A 14997-nucleotide genomic window follows, 5' to 3' on the forward strand; every position below is an offset into this window, starting at 1 on the left:
TTTTTACAAGGGCCGACTGAGCGGACAATAATCAGGAATGAAATGTTTCTTCCCCATAATTGCCTGATATTAAGCAGAGGTGAGAGCTGTATTTACATGTAGCAATCACCTCCACTACATGGGGATGAATGATCACTCACTGCAATCGCTCGTCCCCAAGGGTCATTGCATCTGGGGAGCAGATCCCTGTTTACACAGGATGATCTGCTGCCGGAAAACAAATATTTTGGGTGGCGCATCAACAATGATTTCACCAGATGAACAAGCGTTTGCTCTTTCATTGGGTGATCAGCGGCACCTTGACACAGGTCAATTATCAGGAACGAGCACTCTGTAATGTTTGGAATACCACATGTGTTACAGGAAAATATGGCTCTCAGCCAGAACCTCAGCCTGATGACCACACAAATATGCCTAGTAATTGAATATAGTGTATATTGATATCCAGTGGTATTCACCCATTCAGTGATAGCAGTATGGCCAGTAGCCATTTGTAAAGGGACAGAGGAGGGGACAAAACCCCCCAAAAAAGAGTGTTAGTCACAGACTCCTTTTGGATAGAATCCAAAAAAGTCTTGGAGTAACTGCCGGGTGCCAAAGGGGAGGAGAAAGGAACATCAAGTATTACGGTAGATGGTGGGAAGCTGCCAGAGGTGGCTGAATATGCAGCAGAAACTGCTGCATATAGCAATGAGTAAAGGACAGGAAAAGAAAAAAAAAACAGCCACAACGAGGGCGCCAATCACCTAAATGTAATATTGTGGAAATAAAGTGAGGTGAAGGAGAAGGTAAAACTCCGAAGGATGTTCTCCAAAGCTTTGCGATATAAAGAAATCGGTCTGTAAAAGCAATAGGTGCATAAAAGCATAAATAAAAGCATAAATATAAGTAAATATATATCTGAGTGACTCACTTCACTGGGGTTGATAGTCTATGGGATAAGCTCAAGACACCCATAGGCTTAACTCCCCTGCCAGGATCGCTTGCAGAATCTCTGTAAGAACCGCAGTCCCCACGGAAGGCACTTCTGGAAAATTCCCTTTACGCGTTTCAGGGGTTTCTTAGCAAGTACCCCCTTCCTCAGGAGCAGTCAATATACATATACAATAAAAGCATAAGCATATAAGAGTGTGTCAAATATATGGGTCTTATATACCTCTGTGTAATGTGTGCCAGCTTGAGACATGCACGTGGGGAGGCGGGATAAGGAAACAACATCACTTCCGGTTTCGGGAGAACATGGGTTCCACAGTGGAACGCATGCCCGTTTGCCCATTTTTGGGTGGCTAGCATAATTTATTTCTGAATTATATGGCTATTCATATTCTCATAAAACTCAAAGACTAGGGATGTGCCTCTCCTAAAAAAAAGTGTAGGGATATAGAGAATAGGGGAAGGTGTCATGGCTTGGCCGAGGGAGCGCATCTGTGGAGTGCAGAGGCTCATGTGACTTCCGGTTCCGGTTGGAAAAAGATGCAGCGGCCGAACGCCGGGAGATGGGCCCGCCTACCATCAAGGGGCGTGCGCTACCAGGATGGGAGGAGGGGAATAACAATGAAGGCCATGTCCACTCCTCACCAGAAAGATCCCCTACATACCACCAGTGGCGACTCTAGGAACAATATATAGGGGGGGCACAAAGATACCACAGTCAAAAATGGGGGGGCAAAAACAAAATAAGATTACAAAATACGAGAGAGTTGCGGTCTGCAGGGATACAGTTATAATAAAACAATTTACTTACAAAAGAAGCTATTCAGTCGTCTGCTGTGCCGTCCTCTGCTTGCTTCCACGGATTCTTTCCCCTTCTTTCTGTCTCTCGTCAGTGCACAGGCGCACTGTTATGGTGGATCTGTGGAAGACACACTGTTATGGGGGATCTGTGGATGACACATTATGCCTCTCATTAGCCCTCATTATGCCTCTCATCACTCCCATATCAGCCCCCATATAAGCCCTTATGCCTCATTAGCCCCCATTATTCTTCTTATTAGCCCCATTGGCCCCCATTATGCCTCATTAGCCCACATTATGCCTCTAATTAGCCCCCATTATGCCTCTTATTAGCCCCCATATGCCTCCAATTAGCTCCATATGCCTCCAATTAGCCCCCATATGCCTTCAATTAGCCCCCATATGCCTCCTATTAGCCCCCATATGCCTCCTATTAGCCCCCATATGCCTCCTATTAGCCCCCATATGCCTCCTATTAGCCCCCAATTAGCCCCCATATGCCTCCAATTAACCCCATATGCCTCCAATTAGCCCCATAGACCCCATATGCCTCCAATTAGCCCCCATATGCCTCCAATTAGCCCCCAATTAGCCCCCATATGCCTCCTATTAGCCCCCAATTAGCCCCTATATGCCTCCAATTAGCCCCTATATGCCTCCAATTAGCCCCCATATGCCTCCTATTAGCCCCCATATGCCTCCTATTAGCCCCCATATGCCTCCTATTAGCCCCCATATGCCTCCTATTAGCCCCCAATTAGCCCCCATATGCCTCAAATTAACCCCATATGCCTCCAATTAGCCCCATAGACCCCATATGCCTCCAATTAGCCCCCATATGCCTCCAATTAGCCCCCATATGCCTCCAATTAGCCCCCATATGCCTCCAATTATCCCCCATATGCCTCCAATTAGCCCCCATATGCCTCCAATTAGCCCCATAGACCCCATATGCCTCCAATTAGCCCCCATATGCCTCCAATTAGCCCCCATATGCCTCCAATTAGCCCCCATATGCCTCCAATTAGCCCCCAATTAGCCCCCATATGCCTCCAATTAGCCCCATAGACCCCATATGCCTCCAATTAGCCCCCATATGCCTCCAATTAGCCCCCATATGCCTCCAATTAGCCCCCATATGCCTCCAATTAGCCCCCATATGCCTCCTATTAGCCCCATATGCCTATTAGCCCCATATGCCTATTAGCCCCCATATGCCTCCAATTAGCCCCATATGCCTCCTATTAGCCCCATATGCCTCCTATTAGCCCCATATGCCTCCTATTAGCCCCCAAATATGCCTCCAATTAGCCCCCAAATATGCCTCCAATTAGCCCCCAAATATGCCTCCAAATGCCCCCATACATCTCCAATTAGCCCCCAAATATGCCTCCAATTAGCCCCCAAATATGCTTCCAATTAGCCCCATATGCCTCCTATTAGCCGCATATGCCTCCTATTAGCCCCCATAATGCCCCCAGCAGCCACATTTTTTATAAAATTAAAAAAAAAAAACACTTACCTCTCCTGCTCCTGGACGGACGCCGCCTGCCATTTTCTCCCTCCTCAGTCGACTGTGCGTGCTCTAAACTGGCGCGCACAGCGTGAGGTCACAGAGCGACCTCACGCTGTGCGCAGCCCTGCACAGCCGACAGCCGAGGACCAGGAAGTGGTGAGTACAGAGCGTTCACCACTTCCTGGTCCTTCTGTACTAATGAGCGCTTCCTTAATGGAAGCGCTCATTAGTATTCACTCGGGGGAATCAGCGGGGGGGCACCTGGGGGGGCAAGGAACAACATAGGGGGGGCAATTGCCCCCCCTCGCCCCCCTCTAGCGACGCCACTACATACCACTTCCAATAACCTTAGCTTCAGCTAAATAAGAGCCCTAAACAACCTAAAACAAAATAGAAATATAGTCATCAAAAATGCCGATAAAGGGGAGGGAACGTTATTATGAATCTTAAGTATTATCTACTTGAATCCAATATAATCTTATCCGACAAAGAATATTACAGGATCCTTATTACAGGGCCCTTCAAAAAAGTCCTTTCCGAACTTATTGAATCCGGATACGAAGCTGGATTCATCGATACAAAAGAAAATACATTTCTCATGACACCCCATCCGTCCATGTCCCATTTCTACTTTTTACCTAAAATCCATAAGTCCTTAGAGAACCCCCCCAGGGAGACCCATCATATCTGGGATCGGATCCCTCACATCCAATTTGTCTGCATACGTCGATAACTTCCTTCAGAAATATGTCATCCAACTACCCTCATATTTGAGAGACACAACCCATCTCATAAATATTTTGGACCCTGTCCAACGGAAGGACGGTTTTATATGGGTCACTCTAGACGTGTCCTCTCTATATAGTAGTATCAAACATGTCTTAGGGCTCCTAGAGGTTAACTATTTTTTGCAAACAGACCACTCCATGGCCGTACCTCAAAAGGATTTTATTCTCGGAGCAATCAAATTAATTTTATGCCATAACTATTTTTACTTCAATGGGGTCTTATGTATCCAGAAGAAGGGCACCGCGATGGGTACTAAATTTGCCCCATATTATGCAAATCTTTTCATGGATCTCTTTGAAGACAGATGTGGCCTACTCTCCCACCCAAACATTAGACTCTATCGCAGATACATTGATGAAATCAATGTATTTGGGATGTGGATGTCGAAACACTTTTGCCTTTCATAGAAACACTAACAATTGGGGACTTGCGTTTAGCCTAGAATATACCCCCACAGATGCCATCTTTTTCGATATTCACCAATCCCTCTGCAGAAAAGAAATGTATTGGATCTACCGTCTCAACACCTTAATCTCCGTTCGGACTCAATGAGTCCTTGGAATACACCAACTATTAGACATTTTTCGGGTACCATCAGTATCGTATGCTTTTATTGCTTATACGTCCCACAGTGTACAATCCGTACTCCCTAGAGCATACAAGTTCCATAGTGTATAATCCATTGTTTAGGAATCAGTCCTGATCTTATCATGCGGTCTACCTGTCTATTACAGTAATTGTATTTTAAGTAATTGTATTTTAAGGTGCCAGTACCTTTTATATGCACCACTTATGCACTGATTATATAACAATGTTCTATATATATATATATGTTGTGAGAGGGGTATGGTCTGGAAGGACAGGTATTTTCCTCTCAGTGTGTGCTGTTGGGCTGATTTGCAGCCAGGTGGGGTCAAACACCGGACTGGATTTTAAGTGCCGGTCCGGGTTTTGACAACACCTAGCTGTCCTTAAAAGACAGCTGGGCTCAACAGCAAGTTGTCCGGTGCCGTGCTAAAGGGCTGAGAGCCACACGCTGGGAAACAGGCCCCTTAAAGCCTGCTGTGGACCGCTGGGGATAAAACAGCCAACAAGGTGATATTTTTGTTCTGTGGACTTTGCATTGTGGGAACTAACACCAAGACTGTACAGAGTCGTTTTACTTTTGCCTTATGTGTGAATAAACACCGAAGTTTTGCTTTACAAACTTGTTTTCGCCTCTGCACTGTATCCGCTTACTCTGCCTACCAGAGCAAATCTTAACAATGCGTGTATATATATATATTTAAAGAAATTCTGTTGCCTGGATTTATTGAACACACCATGTAAACATTCACAGTGCAGGTGGAAAATGTATGTGAAACCTTGGATTTAATAACTGGTTGAACCTCCTTTGGCAGCAATAACTTCAACCAAACGTTTCCTATAGTTGCAGATCAGACGTGCACAACGGTCAGGAGTAATTCTTGACCATTCCTCTTTACAGAACTGTTTCAGTTCAGCAATATTCTCGGGATCTCTGGTGTGAATCGCTTTCTTGAGGTCATGCCACAGCATCTCAATCGGGTTGCGGTCAGGACTCTGACTGGGCCACTCCAGAAGGAGTATTTTCGTCTGTTTAAGCCATTCTGTTGTTGATTTACTTCTATGCTTTGGGTCGTTGTCCTGTTGCAACACCCATCTTCTGTTGAGCTTCAGCTGGTGGACAGGTGGCCTTAAGTTCTCCTGCAAAATGTCTTGACAAACTTGGGAATTCATTTTTCCTTCGATAATAGCAATCCGTCCAGGCCCTGACTCAGCAAAGCAGCCCCAAACCATGATGCCCCCACCACCATACTTCACAGTTGGGATGAGGTTTTGATGTTGGTGTGCTGTGCCTCTCTTTCTCCACACATAGTGTTGTGTGTTTCTTCCAAACAACTCAACTTTGGTTTCATCTGTCCACAGAATATTTTGCCAGTACTGCTGTGGAACATCCAGGTGCTCCTGTGCAAACTGTAAATGTGCAGCAATGTTTCTTTTTGGACAGCAGTGGCTTCCTCTGTGGTATCCTCCCATGAAATGCATTCTTGTTTAGTGTTTTACGTATCATAGATTCGCTAACAGGAATATTAGCATATGCCAGAGAGTTTTGTAAGTCTTTAGCTGACACTCTAGGATTCTTCTTCACCTCATTGAGCAGTCTGCGCTGTGCTCTTGAAGTCATCTTTACAGGACGGCCACTCCTAGGGAGAGTAGCAGCAGTGCTGAACTTCCTCCATTTATAGACAATTTGTCTTACCGTGGACTGATGAACAGCAAGGCTTTTGGAGATACTTTTATAACCCTTTCCAGCTTTCTGCAAGTCAACAATTCTTAATCGTAGGTCTTCTGAGAGCTCTTTTGTGCGAGGCATCATTCACATCAGGCAATGCTTCTTGTGAAAAGCAAACCCAGAACTGGTGTGTGTTTTTTATAGGGCAGGGCAGCTGTAACTAACACCTCCAATCTCATCTCATTTATGGGAGTCCAGTTGGCTGACACCTCACTCCAATTAGGTCTTGGAGATGTCATTAGTCTAGGGGTTCACATACTTTTTTCACCTGCACTGTGAATGTTTACATGGTGTGTCCAATAAAAACATGGTAACATTTAATTCTTTGTGTGTTATTAGTTTAAGCAGACTGTGATTGTCTATTGTTGTGACTTAGATGAAGATCAGATCACATTTTATGACCAATTTGTGCAGAAATCCATATCACTCCAAAGGGTTCACATACTTTTTCTTGCAACTGTATATATATAAATGAGGCAAGTAAGGTGTTCAAGGGACTGTTACCAACGTTTCTGGAGCCCAGCCGCGCCCACTGTGAAGGAGCCCAGCACCGCCCGCATCCTCCAAATCTCCTCCTTGCTCCCCGAGGTCACCAAGAGCATTTCAGGATTTTTGGCCGGAGAGAAAACTGCAGCATGCTGCGGTATTTTCTCCGGCCAAAAAACGTAACAGAGACTGAACTGATGCATCCTGATGGATTGCTCTCCATTCAGAATGCATTAGGATAAAACTGATCAGTTCTTTTTCGGTATTGAGCCCCTAGGACAGAACTCAGTGCCGGAAAAGAAAAACGCAAGTGTGAAAATACCCTTAGATGTCATCCTATATTAATTGCAACACTAAGTATGTTGTGTATCTCATTTGCTGCACTTCCTGTAAATTGCAGTACGTGGGATGCACTAATACTTTAAAAACAAGGATCCGTAAACATTTATCCGATGCGAATAATGAGAATGCACTGAACGCCTCTGCAGTTTCCAGACACTTCCGTGATGACCACAGGGGTGATTTATCTTTTTTCACCTTCTGTGGAATTGAAAGGGTTTTTAAACCATACAGAGGGGGCGATCATAAGAAAAAACTACTAGTAAGGGAAACTTTTAGGATTTTTATGCTTGAAACCAGATTCCCAACAGGTTTAAAGAGGAGACAGGACGTTATATACCACTGTTAACATCAGGGACTTTATGTATATCAATTTATTGCTTTTGTTTTTAGTGTGTTTTCGATTATATTGCAAAAGCACCTCAAAAGTATCTGAACAGTGCTCTACAGGTGAAACTAGAAAAATTAGAATATCGTGCAAAGTTAATTTATTTCAGTAATGCAACTTAAAAGGTGAAACTAACACGAGACTCATTACATGCAAAGCGAGATATTTCAAGCCTTTACTTGTTATAATTTGGATGATTATGGCTTACAGCTTATCTCAGGTCCCCTTTGCTCAGGGGTATGGACTAATTAGCTGACTAGAGCGTGACACGTTGAGCCCAGAATATTGAACCTTTGCACAAAATTCTAATTTTAAGTTGCATTAATGCAATTCTTTTTAATTAGCATTACTGAAATAAATGGACTTTTGCACAATATTCTAATTGTTCGAGTTTTACCTGTATATTCTGCTTTGAAGATTTACTGAAGTGTATTTCATTCACAGGTGGTTGTTACCCTGAGGCTAACATTAGGTTGCCTTCCCACTATGTTATTAAACTTTTCTCCTGATAGGTGGATCCATTTTCTAAACGTGTATTTAAACTTTTGTATGTTCATTATCATACCATTCTTTTGACAAAGGGCCTGGGTGCCCAAAACGTGTCAAGAAGATGATTTTATTTATTGCTTGAGTGTTTACTTTTTTCTACAAATAAAGTGACCAGTTTGGAATATGGCAGTGCTGGTTTTTCTCAATCTATACATAACCCATTATCATATATTCTATATAGTGTGCATTTTATAATGTATATATTTTTTAGGGACAGATACGCCTTATTCATTTTGAGAGTAGATATATAGTACTATTTTAGGGGTAGATAAATCATGTGTTTTTAGGGGCAGATACTTATACCATACATGACCATATGCTAGGAATGCATCATTTTTATCATTTTATTATATTATAATTATTATTATTATTATATTATCAGCATGCCTCATCTTAGCCTAATCTAGTACTACAGTATGACCCTTTTTTTAATTTTTTCATATATTTTTTTTCTAGGGTTTTTATGGTTCACTTATTTATTTATTTATTTATGCATATACTGTCGAAATGATCCTTCTATTTAATGAGGCTACATTCCCCTTTCTCTATCTTATACTCCTGAATATATGTAGAGGTTTAGGTCAAATAAGACTCTCTCATCCCCCAAATATACGGTACTCACTTTACATAGACATTGTTATTCCCCTCCCCATCTCAGTTCCCAGTCCTGGTAGCGCATGCCCCTTGACGGTAGATGGTCCCATCTCCAGGCACTCGTCTGCTACATCTTTTCCATCCGGAAGTCAAGTGGGCCTCTGCGCTCCACTGATGTGTTCCATCAAGTCGCGGATATCCGGTCTCGGCTGATCCACGACACCGTCCCCCATTCTCTATATCCCTACACTTTTTTAGGAGAGGCACATCCCTAGTATTTATTAGTTTTATGAGAATATGAATAGCCATATGATTCAGAAATAAATTATGCTAGCCACTCAAAAACGGACATGCGTTCCACTGTGGAACCCATGTTCCCCGAAACCGGAATTGATGCAATTTCCCTATCCCGCCTCCCCACGTGCATGTCTCAAGCTGGCACACATTACACAGAGGTATATGAGACCCATATATTTGACACACTCTTATATGCTTATGCTTTTTATTGTATTTGTATATTGACTGCTCCTGAGGGAGGGGGTACTTGCTAAGAAACCCCCAAAATGCGATGAGTCTTGATACAAATAAAGGTAATTTTTCAGAAGTGCCTTCAGTGGTGGCGGCGGTTCTTCCTGAGATTCTACAAGCGATCCTGGCAGGGGAGTTAAGCCTATAAGTGTCTTGAGCTTATCCCATAGACTATCTCCCCAGTGAAGTTAGTCACATATATATATATATATATATATATATATACTTTTATTTATGATTTTATGCACCTATTGCTTTTACACACCGGTTGCTTTACATCGTAAACCTTTGGAGAACATCCTTCGGAGTTTTACCTTCTCCTTCACCTCACTTTATTTCCACAGTATTATATCTGGGTGATTGGTGCCCTTGTTGTGGCTGAGTTATTTTTTTTCTATGCTTTACTCGGTAGCCATTTGGTCATTGTGTCCCTTGTTAGTATATCAAAGGCAGGAAGGGCACGGTGAAAAGCAGTTGCACAACATTCTCTTGGCCAACAGAATGGGAAGATATTTAAGTGGTCACAGGGTGGAGTCCATGGTGGGGGCTGGGACACAGGAACATACAGGTGACATGAAACTTGAGAGTCTCACTCTTCCTGCCATCCCCTGGACCAGCAACACTTGAGGAGAAAGCTGCTATATGTGTGTATGTATACAAGTATATTATCCCAGTAGACTTTGTATGTACATATAGATATTTGTAGTCTGCGATTGTATTCTAGATGTGTAGATTATATATATATGCTATTTATGCAAGGGGGGGGGGGCTTGGGGTTTTTATTTTTTTTTCTGTTACGGCGCTCACCACATAGAAAATGTTTTTGATATTTTAATAGTTTGGACTTTTCAGATGTGGCGATATGTAATATGTTTATTTATTTATATATTTTATATGTAAAATTTGGAAAAGGGGTGATTTCTACTTAATATTTTAGTGTTTTTTTTAACCTTTTTTTTTTTTTCTTTACTTAATAACTATTTCCCCCCTTAGGGGCTATACCCTGGATCTTTTCATCCCTTGTCCTATTCACCCTGACAGAGCTCTATCAGGGTGAATAGACTTTACACTCCCTGCTGCTCTGTGCACACAGCAGCAGGAAGCGGACTATGGCAGCCAGGGCTTCAGTAACGTCCTGGCTGCCATGGTAACCGATCGGAGCCCCAGGATTACACTGCTGGGGGCTCCAATCAGAAGCTGCCACTGCACCACCAATGAGGAGGAGGGGAGGGGACCCTGTGGCTACTGCCACCAATGTTTTTAATAGTGGGGGGGGGGGGGGGGGTGCACTGCGCCACCAATGATAATTAACCTTTAATACAGATACAGGAGGCAGGTGCGGCAGAATCACATAGCCGGCACCCGACCTCTGACAGGGAGCTGTGATCAGCGGCAGTTAACACTTCAGTTACCGCACCCGCCTCATGTATCTGTAAGAGGACCTTTCATGGGTCCGGACTTTCTTAACTAAGTAGCAGGACATGTAGAGAGGCGCCCAGGGATCTCCCTGCACTTACTATTATCCCTGGGCGCCGCTCCGTTCGCCTGCTGTGCCCCCGTTACCATCTCCTGCGCTGTATGATAATTACTACTATCGGAACACCAGGGAGGAGACATCAGCTTCTCTCCTGGGCGTTCCTTCTCCCTGGCTGTAGCGCTGTCCAATTGCAGCCCAGAACTTCACAGCCAGAGAGGGGTTTTTTTTTCTCCCTGGCTTTTGACGCTCTGCGCAGTGATTGGACAGCGCTACAGCCAGGGAGAAGGAACGCCCAGGAGAGAAGCTGATGTCTCCTCCCTGGTGTTCCGATAGTAGTAATTAGCATACAGCCCCTTTAAGGTACCTAGAGTTCTCTTCTTCAGGGTGCTTATTCTGGAGATAGACATGGAGGATGCTAAGCGTCGCTGGTGATTTACATCCACTGACTAGCCAATTAATGGCTCAGTAGGGTAAAAAAAAAAAAAAATCACATTTGAATAATCAAAATCACCCATATGTTCCCTCCATGTCAGTTTTGAAGGAAGTTTTAGACCAGCCCCCCTCCCCCCTTGCCGCCACCACCAACAAAACCCTGAAAAATGCAACTTCTTAAAGGGGTTGTGCACTAATTTCCAGACCTCTCAGACTGGGGGGACCCGCGTTGATGACCATGCTTACTTGATTTTCAGCACTAGGTCCTGGCTTATTCGCTCCCTGGTTTGACCACGCTGCAACCAATCACTGGCCGCAGTGGGGATCTGGTCCCCTTGCGTCATATGATCATGTGACAGGATGCAAAGGGGAGCAACGGCCAGTGATTGGCTGCGTCAAGCAGGACATTTACATGGAGGGACCTGAGACCAGCAACAGAGACTGGGGAGCTAATGAGGCGGGACCCAGCACTGGGGATCAAGTAAGTATGTTCACCTACATGGGTGCTGCCAGTCTGAGACGTCTGGAAATTAGTGCACAACCCCTCTAAATTTCCTGGTGCTTCGCCACCTCCAGGTACCACGACGATGGGACCTTACCTGTTCAGTTTTGTCATTAGTATGTTAATCGCTTTGTTCTTGCTGTCTTTGATCTCCATCAGTAGCATTATGTCGCAGCGAGATATAACCTAGGATGAGATATAATTGCCAACAATTCCGTTACCGAGTCATCAAGTCATGGTGGACAGAGCAAAAAAAGCGGCACTATTTTTCCCATTACAAAAATGGACTGTGGGGGGGGTTGGGTGCATCGGACGAGCGGGTGTCTGGCTTCTGTTTTTGCTCAACTTTTCAAATCTTTTGCTTTCTTTGTTATGAAAAATGACTATTGAGCGGATATCCAATGCGATGCTAATGATTAGCTTGCAGCCTGGAATGCGGTAATGAAAAGATATACCTTTGACCATGGCAACTAATTACGGTAGTAATGACACATTGTGCCCAGTTTGAACAGACTTCAAAGAATGGGCAAGTTGGCATCTGTTGCCCAAATTGAATATCCCTATGTCCTGAGTTCACCTTCATGGGGGTCAGTTGAGTCTGAGGCATGTTCCCTTGCAGGAGCAGAAAAGACTACGCCCATTTACATCTTTCTGCTATTTTCTCCCTTTTGCTATTTTTGTATGCCTCATTTTATGTTTATGTTTTTACGTTGCTGAACATTGCACTTTTTTCTGTTAAAGCTTAGAACTTTGGTTTGTCCTTGTATGCTCTAAAAGAATCCATAGCCTTTCAGAGAGTGTTTAACCATTTGACTGCTGGAGTTTGTGTTTCGGGCTAACTAGAAGCCCCCCCCCCCCCCCCCCCCCCCCCCCCCCCCCAGAATTCACAAGGTGGTAGCAGTGTGTATTTGTGAAATGTGGACAGTGTTGCTTCATGCTCAATTTGCACCCTGAGTGGAAGTCAAGTGCAACGTTGAGTAGCTGGAGACAGATTAAGGCTACTTTCACACTAGCGTTCGGCTGTCCGCTCGTGAGCTCCGTTTGAAGGGGCTCACGAGCGGACCCGAACGCGTTCAGCTGTCCGCCTGTCCGCGCGGAGGCGAGCGGAGCGGAGGCTGAACGCCGCCAGACTGATGCAGTCTGAGCGGATCCGCATCCATTCAGACTGCATCCATTCAGACTCCGCTCGCCTCCGCGCCTCCGGCTGTCCGCTCGTGAGCTCCGTTTGAAGGGGCTCACGAGCGGACCCGAACGCGTTCAGCTGTCCGCCTGTCCGCGCGGAGGCGAGCGGAGCGGAGGCTGAACGCCGCCAGGGGTGTCCGCCTGGCCGTGCGGAGGCGTGCGGATCCGTCCAGACTTACAATGTAAGTCAATGGGGACGGATCCGTTTGAAGATGCCACAATATGGCTCAATCTTCAAGCGGATCCGTCCCCCATTGACTTTACATTGAAAGTCTGGACGGATCCGTACGAGGCTATTTTCACACTTAGCTTTTATATGCCAAAATAATGCAGACGGATCCGTTCTGAACGGAGCCTCCGTCTGCATTATTATGATCGGATCCGTTCAGAACGGATCCGATCGAACGCTAGTGTGAAAGTAGCCTAACCCATTGCCGCTGTTCCTGCATTATGTGCTTGGAAGGGCATACATGGCAGACGCCATCAGAAATTCCCATAAGGGCAGGGTTCCAAGCTCCAAATTATGTCCATCAGCCCCCATCTTATACAGCCCCCATCTTATACATTTTTGACACCTAAAGAAGGCTCCTTCAACACAAGCGCATAATTAAATATTAACAAGGACCCTTTCATTTTGTAAATTTTAAATTGTGCACCTCCATGGGGCGATTGGTGGGCAGGGGATGGCAAGTTGAACACCTAATTTGCCTGTGCACCTGGCAGCAGTACCATCTATATTTCTAGTACATGATAATCTCATGTGACAGAGAAAACACTGAGCCATTAGGGCCCCCGTGTCAGACTTGGAATGGCCTACAGGGGAACAGGTGAATCCCCTAGAGGGCACCTAGTCCCCTATTCCCTGCACAAGTCGCACATGGCAGAGTAGTCTGACCGCACCACATATGGATAGGCAGTGTACCGCTATGTAAAAAAAAAAAAAACAAAAAAAAAAAACCTGCACCTACGGTAGTTATTATAGAAGCAAATGGGTGGCGGAAATGACTTGTAGGTAATGAGTCAGGCTAGCGGGTATCCTCTTTCCCCAGGGACCTGCCCTCATAAAGTAATTATCTTGTAGCATCTTGCTGCTTCTGCATGTAGCTTTATACTGACCCCCCAGAATGAATTTTATTGGTGGGCTCTGGGCACCATAGTCCGACGCTGCCAGGCGTGAGTGAAGCTTTTGCACTCTTTGGATAAATGCACATGATGAGGATTGCGTGCGGATTTTCTGCGCTCAGGTACATTGTATTCTATGAGAATATGAAATTCTCATGCACACGATGCTGATTTTTTTTCCGCGCGGATGTTGACCTATGGTACGGATTTTAAAATCCGCAGCATGTCAATTTATTTTATTTTCCCTGTCCGGATTTTCTCCATTCACTTCCACGGGGACAGTAAAATCCGCACCAAATGATGCGGATTGACCGCGCGGATTCCCCTGCGAACGCCTGCAGATTTCAGTGCGGATTGTCTATATACATAAATCCTGAACGTGTGCATTTACCCTTATAATTCCACCCCTCCACGTTTGTAATGAACACACATTTGGTGGAAAATCTAACACTGCACATTCCAGAATTAACCCATTTCCAACATTATTCCAAACATAAACATAGCAGAAGTACAGATGCTTCGTTTAGGATGATAGATTATAACAAAACATGGCAACAGTTTTACTGTCTTTTTCCAATATGCAGTCTAATTGCAACTGTTCTTATACCACCAATGCCCATATCCCTGTCTACGAGGACATGCATCCTCGGGCAGAACCCAGGACTGTTATCTTCCACCGCTGATGTGTTTGCTTGTGTGGAGATATACAGTAATTCCTGGTTCCTTCCACAATGTCACATCAGAGGCAATCATCAGGGTTATTTTGCCTCTATGTAAAGTTGGATGAAGGTAGGTGATGCATAGTTCTGACTTGCAATGCCCACAGTATGGTCTGGGCAGTGCCTGGACGACGAGGACTCACCTTCACAATGACAGTCATCGCTTCTGCTTTGGCACACTTTGCCTCTCCAAAAGTCTGAACGTTAAAGGAACAAATTCGGAACGATGCAGCATTGGTGAAAGAGAGAGTTAGCAGCAGAGCAACAAGCTTCATGGTTGAGGATCAGACAAGACGTGTGCACAGCTGCCCCGTCCCTTCCGAAGT

At 44.7% G+C, this 14997-nt stretch overlaps 1 protein-coding gene across 1 annotated transcript in view; it reads right to left on the bottom strand.

Annotated features, from left to right (window-relative positions):
• The window catches only part of LOC122943784 (deoxyribonuclease gamma-like), a 32876-nt gene extending 17895 nt beyond the window's left edge, over positions 1-14981 (bottom strand). Inside the window, exons 1-2 of the mRNA XM_044301815.1 lie at positions 14815-14981; positions 11746-11834 (exon numbers count right to left, since the gene is read on the bottom strand). Coding sequence (XP_044157750.1) covers positions 11746-11834; positions 14815-14946 — 221 coding nt within the window. The 5' untranslated portion in view covers positions 14947-14981. The remainder of the gene's footprint in view (positions 1-11745; positions 11835-14814) is intronic.
• Positions 14982-14997: the final 16 nt, after the last annotated feature.

Source organism: Bufo gargarizans, chromosome 7 (genome assembly GCF_014858855.1).
Source record: "Bufo gargarizans isolate SCDJY-AF-19 chromosome 7, ASM1485885v1, whole genome shotgun sequence".
Taxonomy (NCBI): Eukaryota; Metazoa; Chordata; class Amphibia; order Anura; family Bufonidae; genus Bufo; species Bufo gargarizans.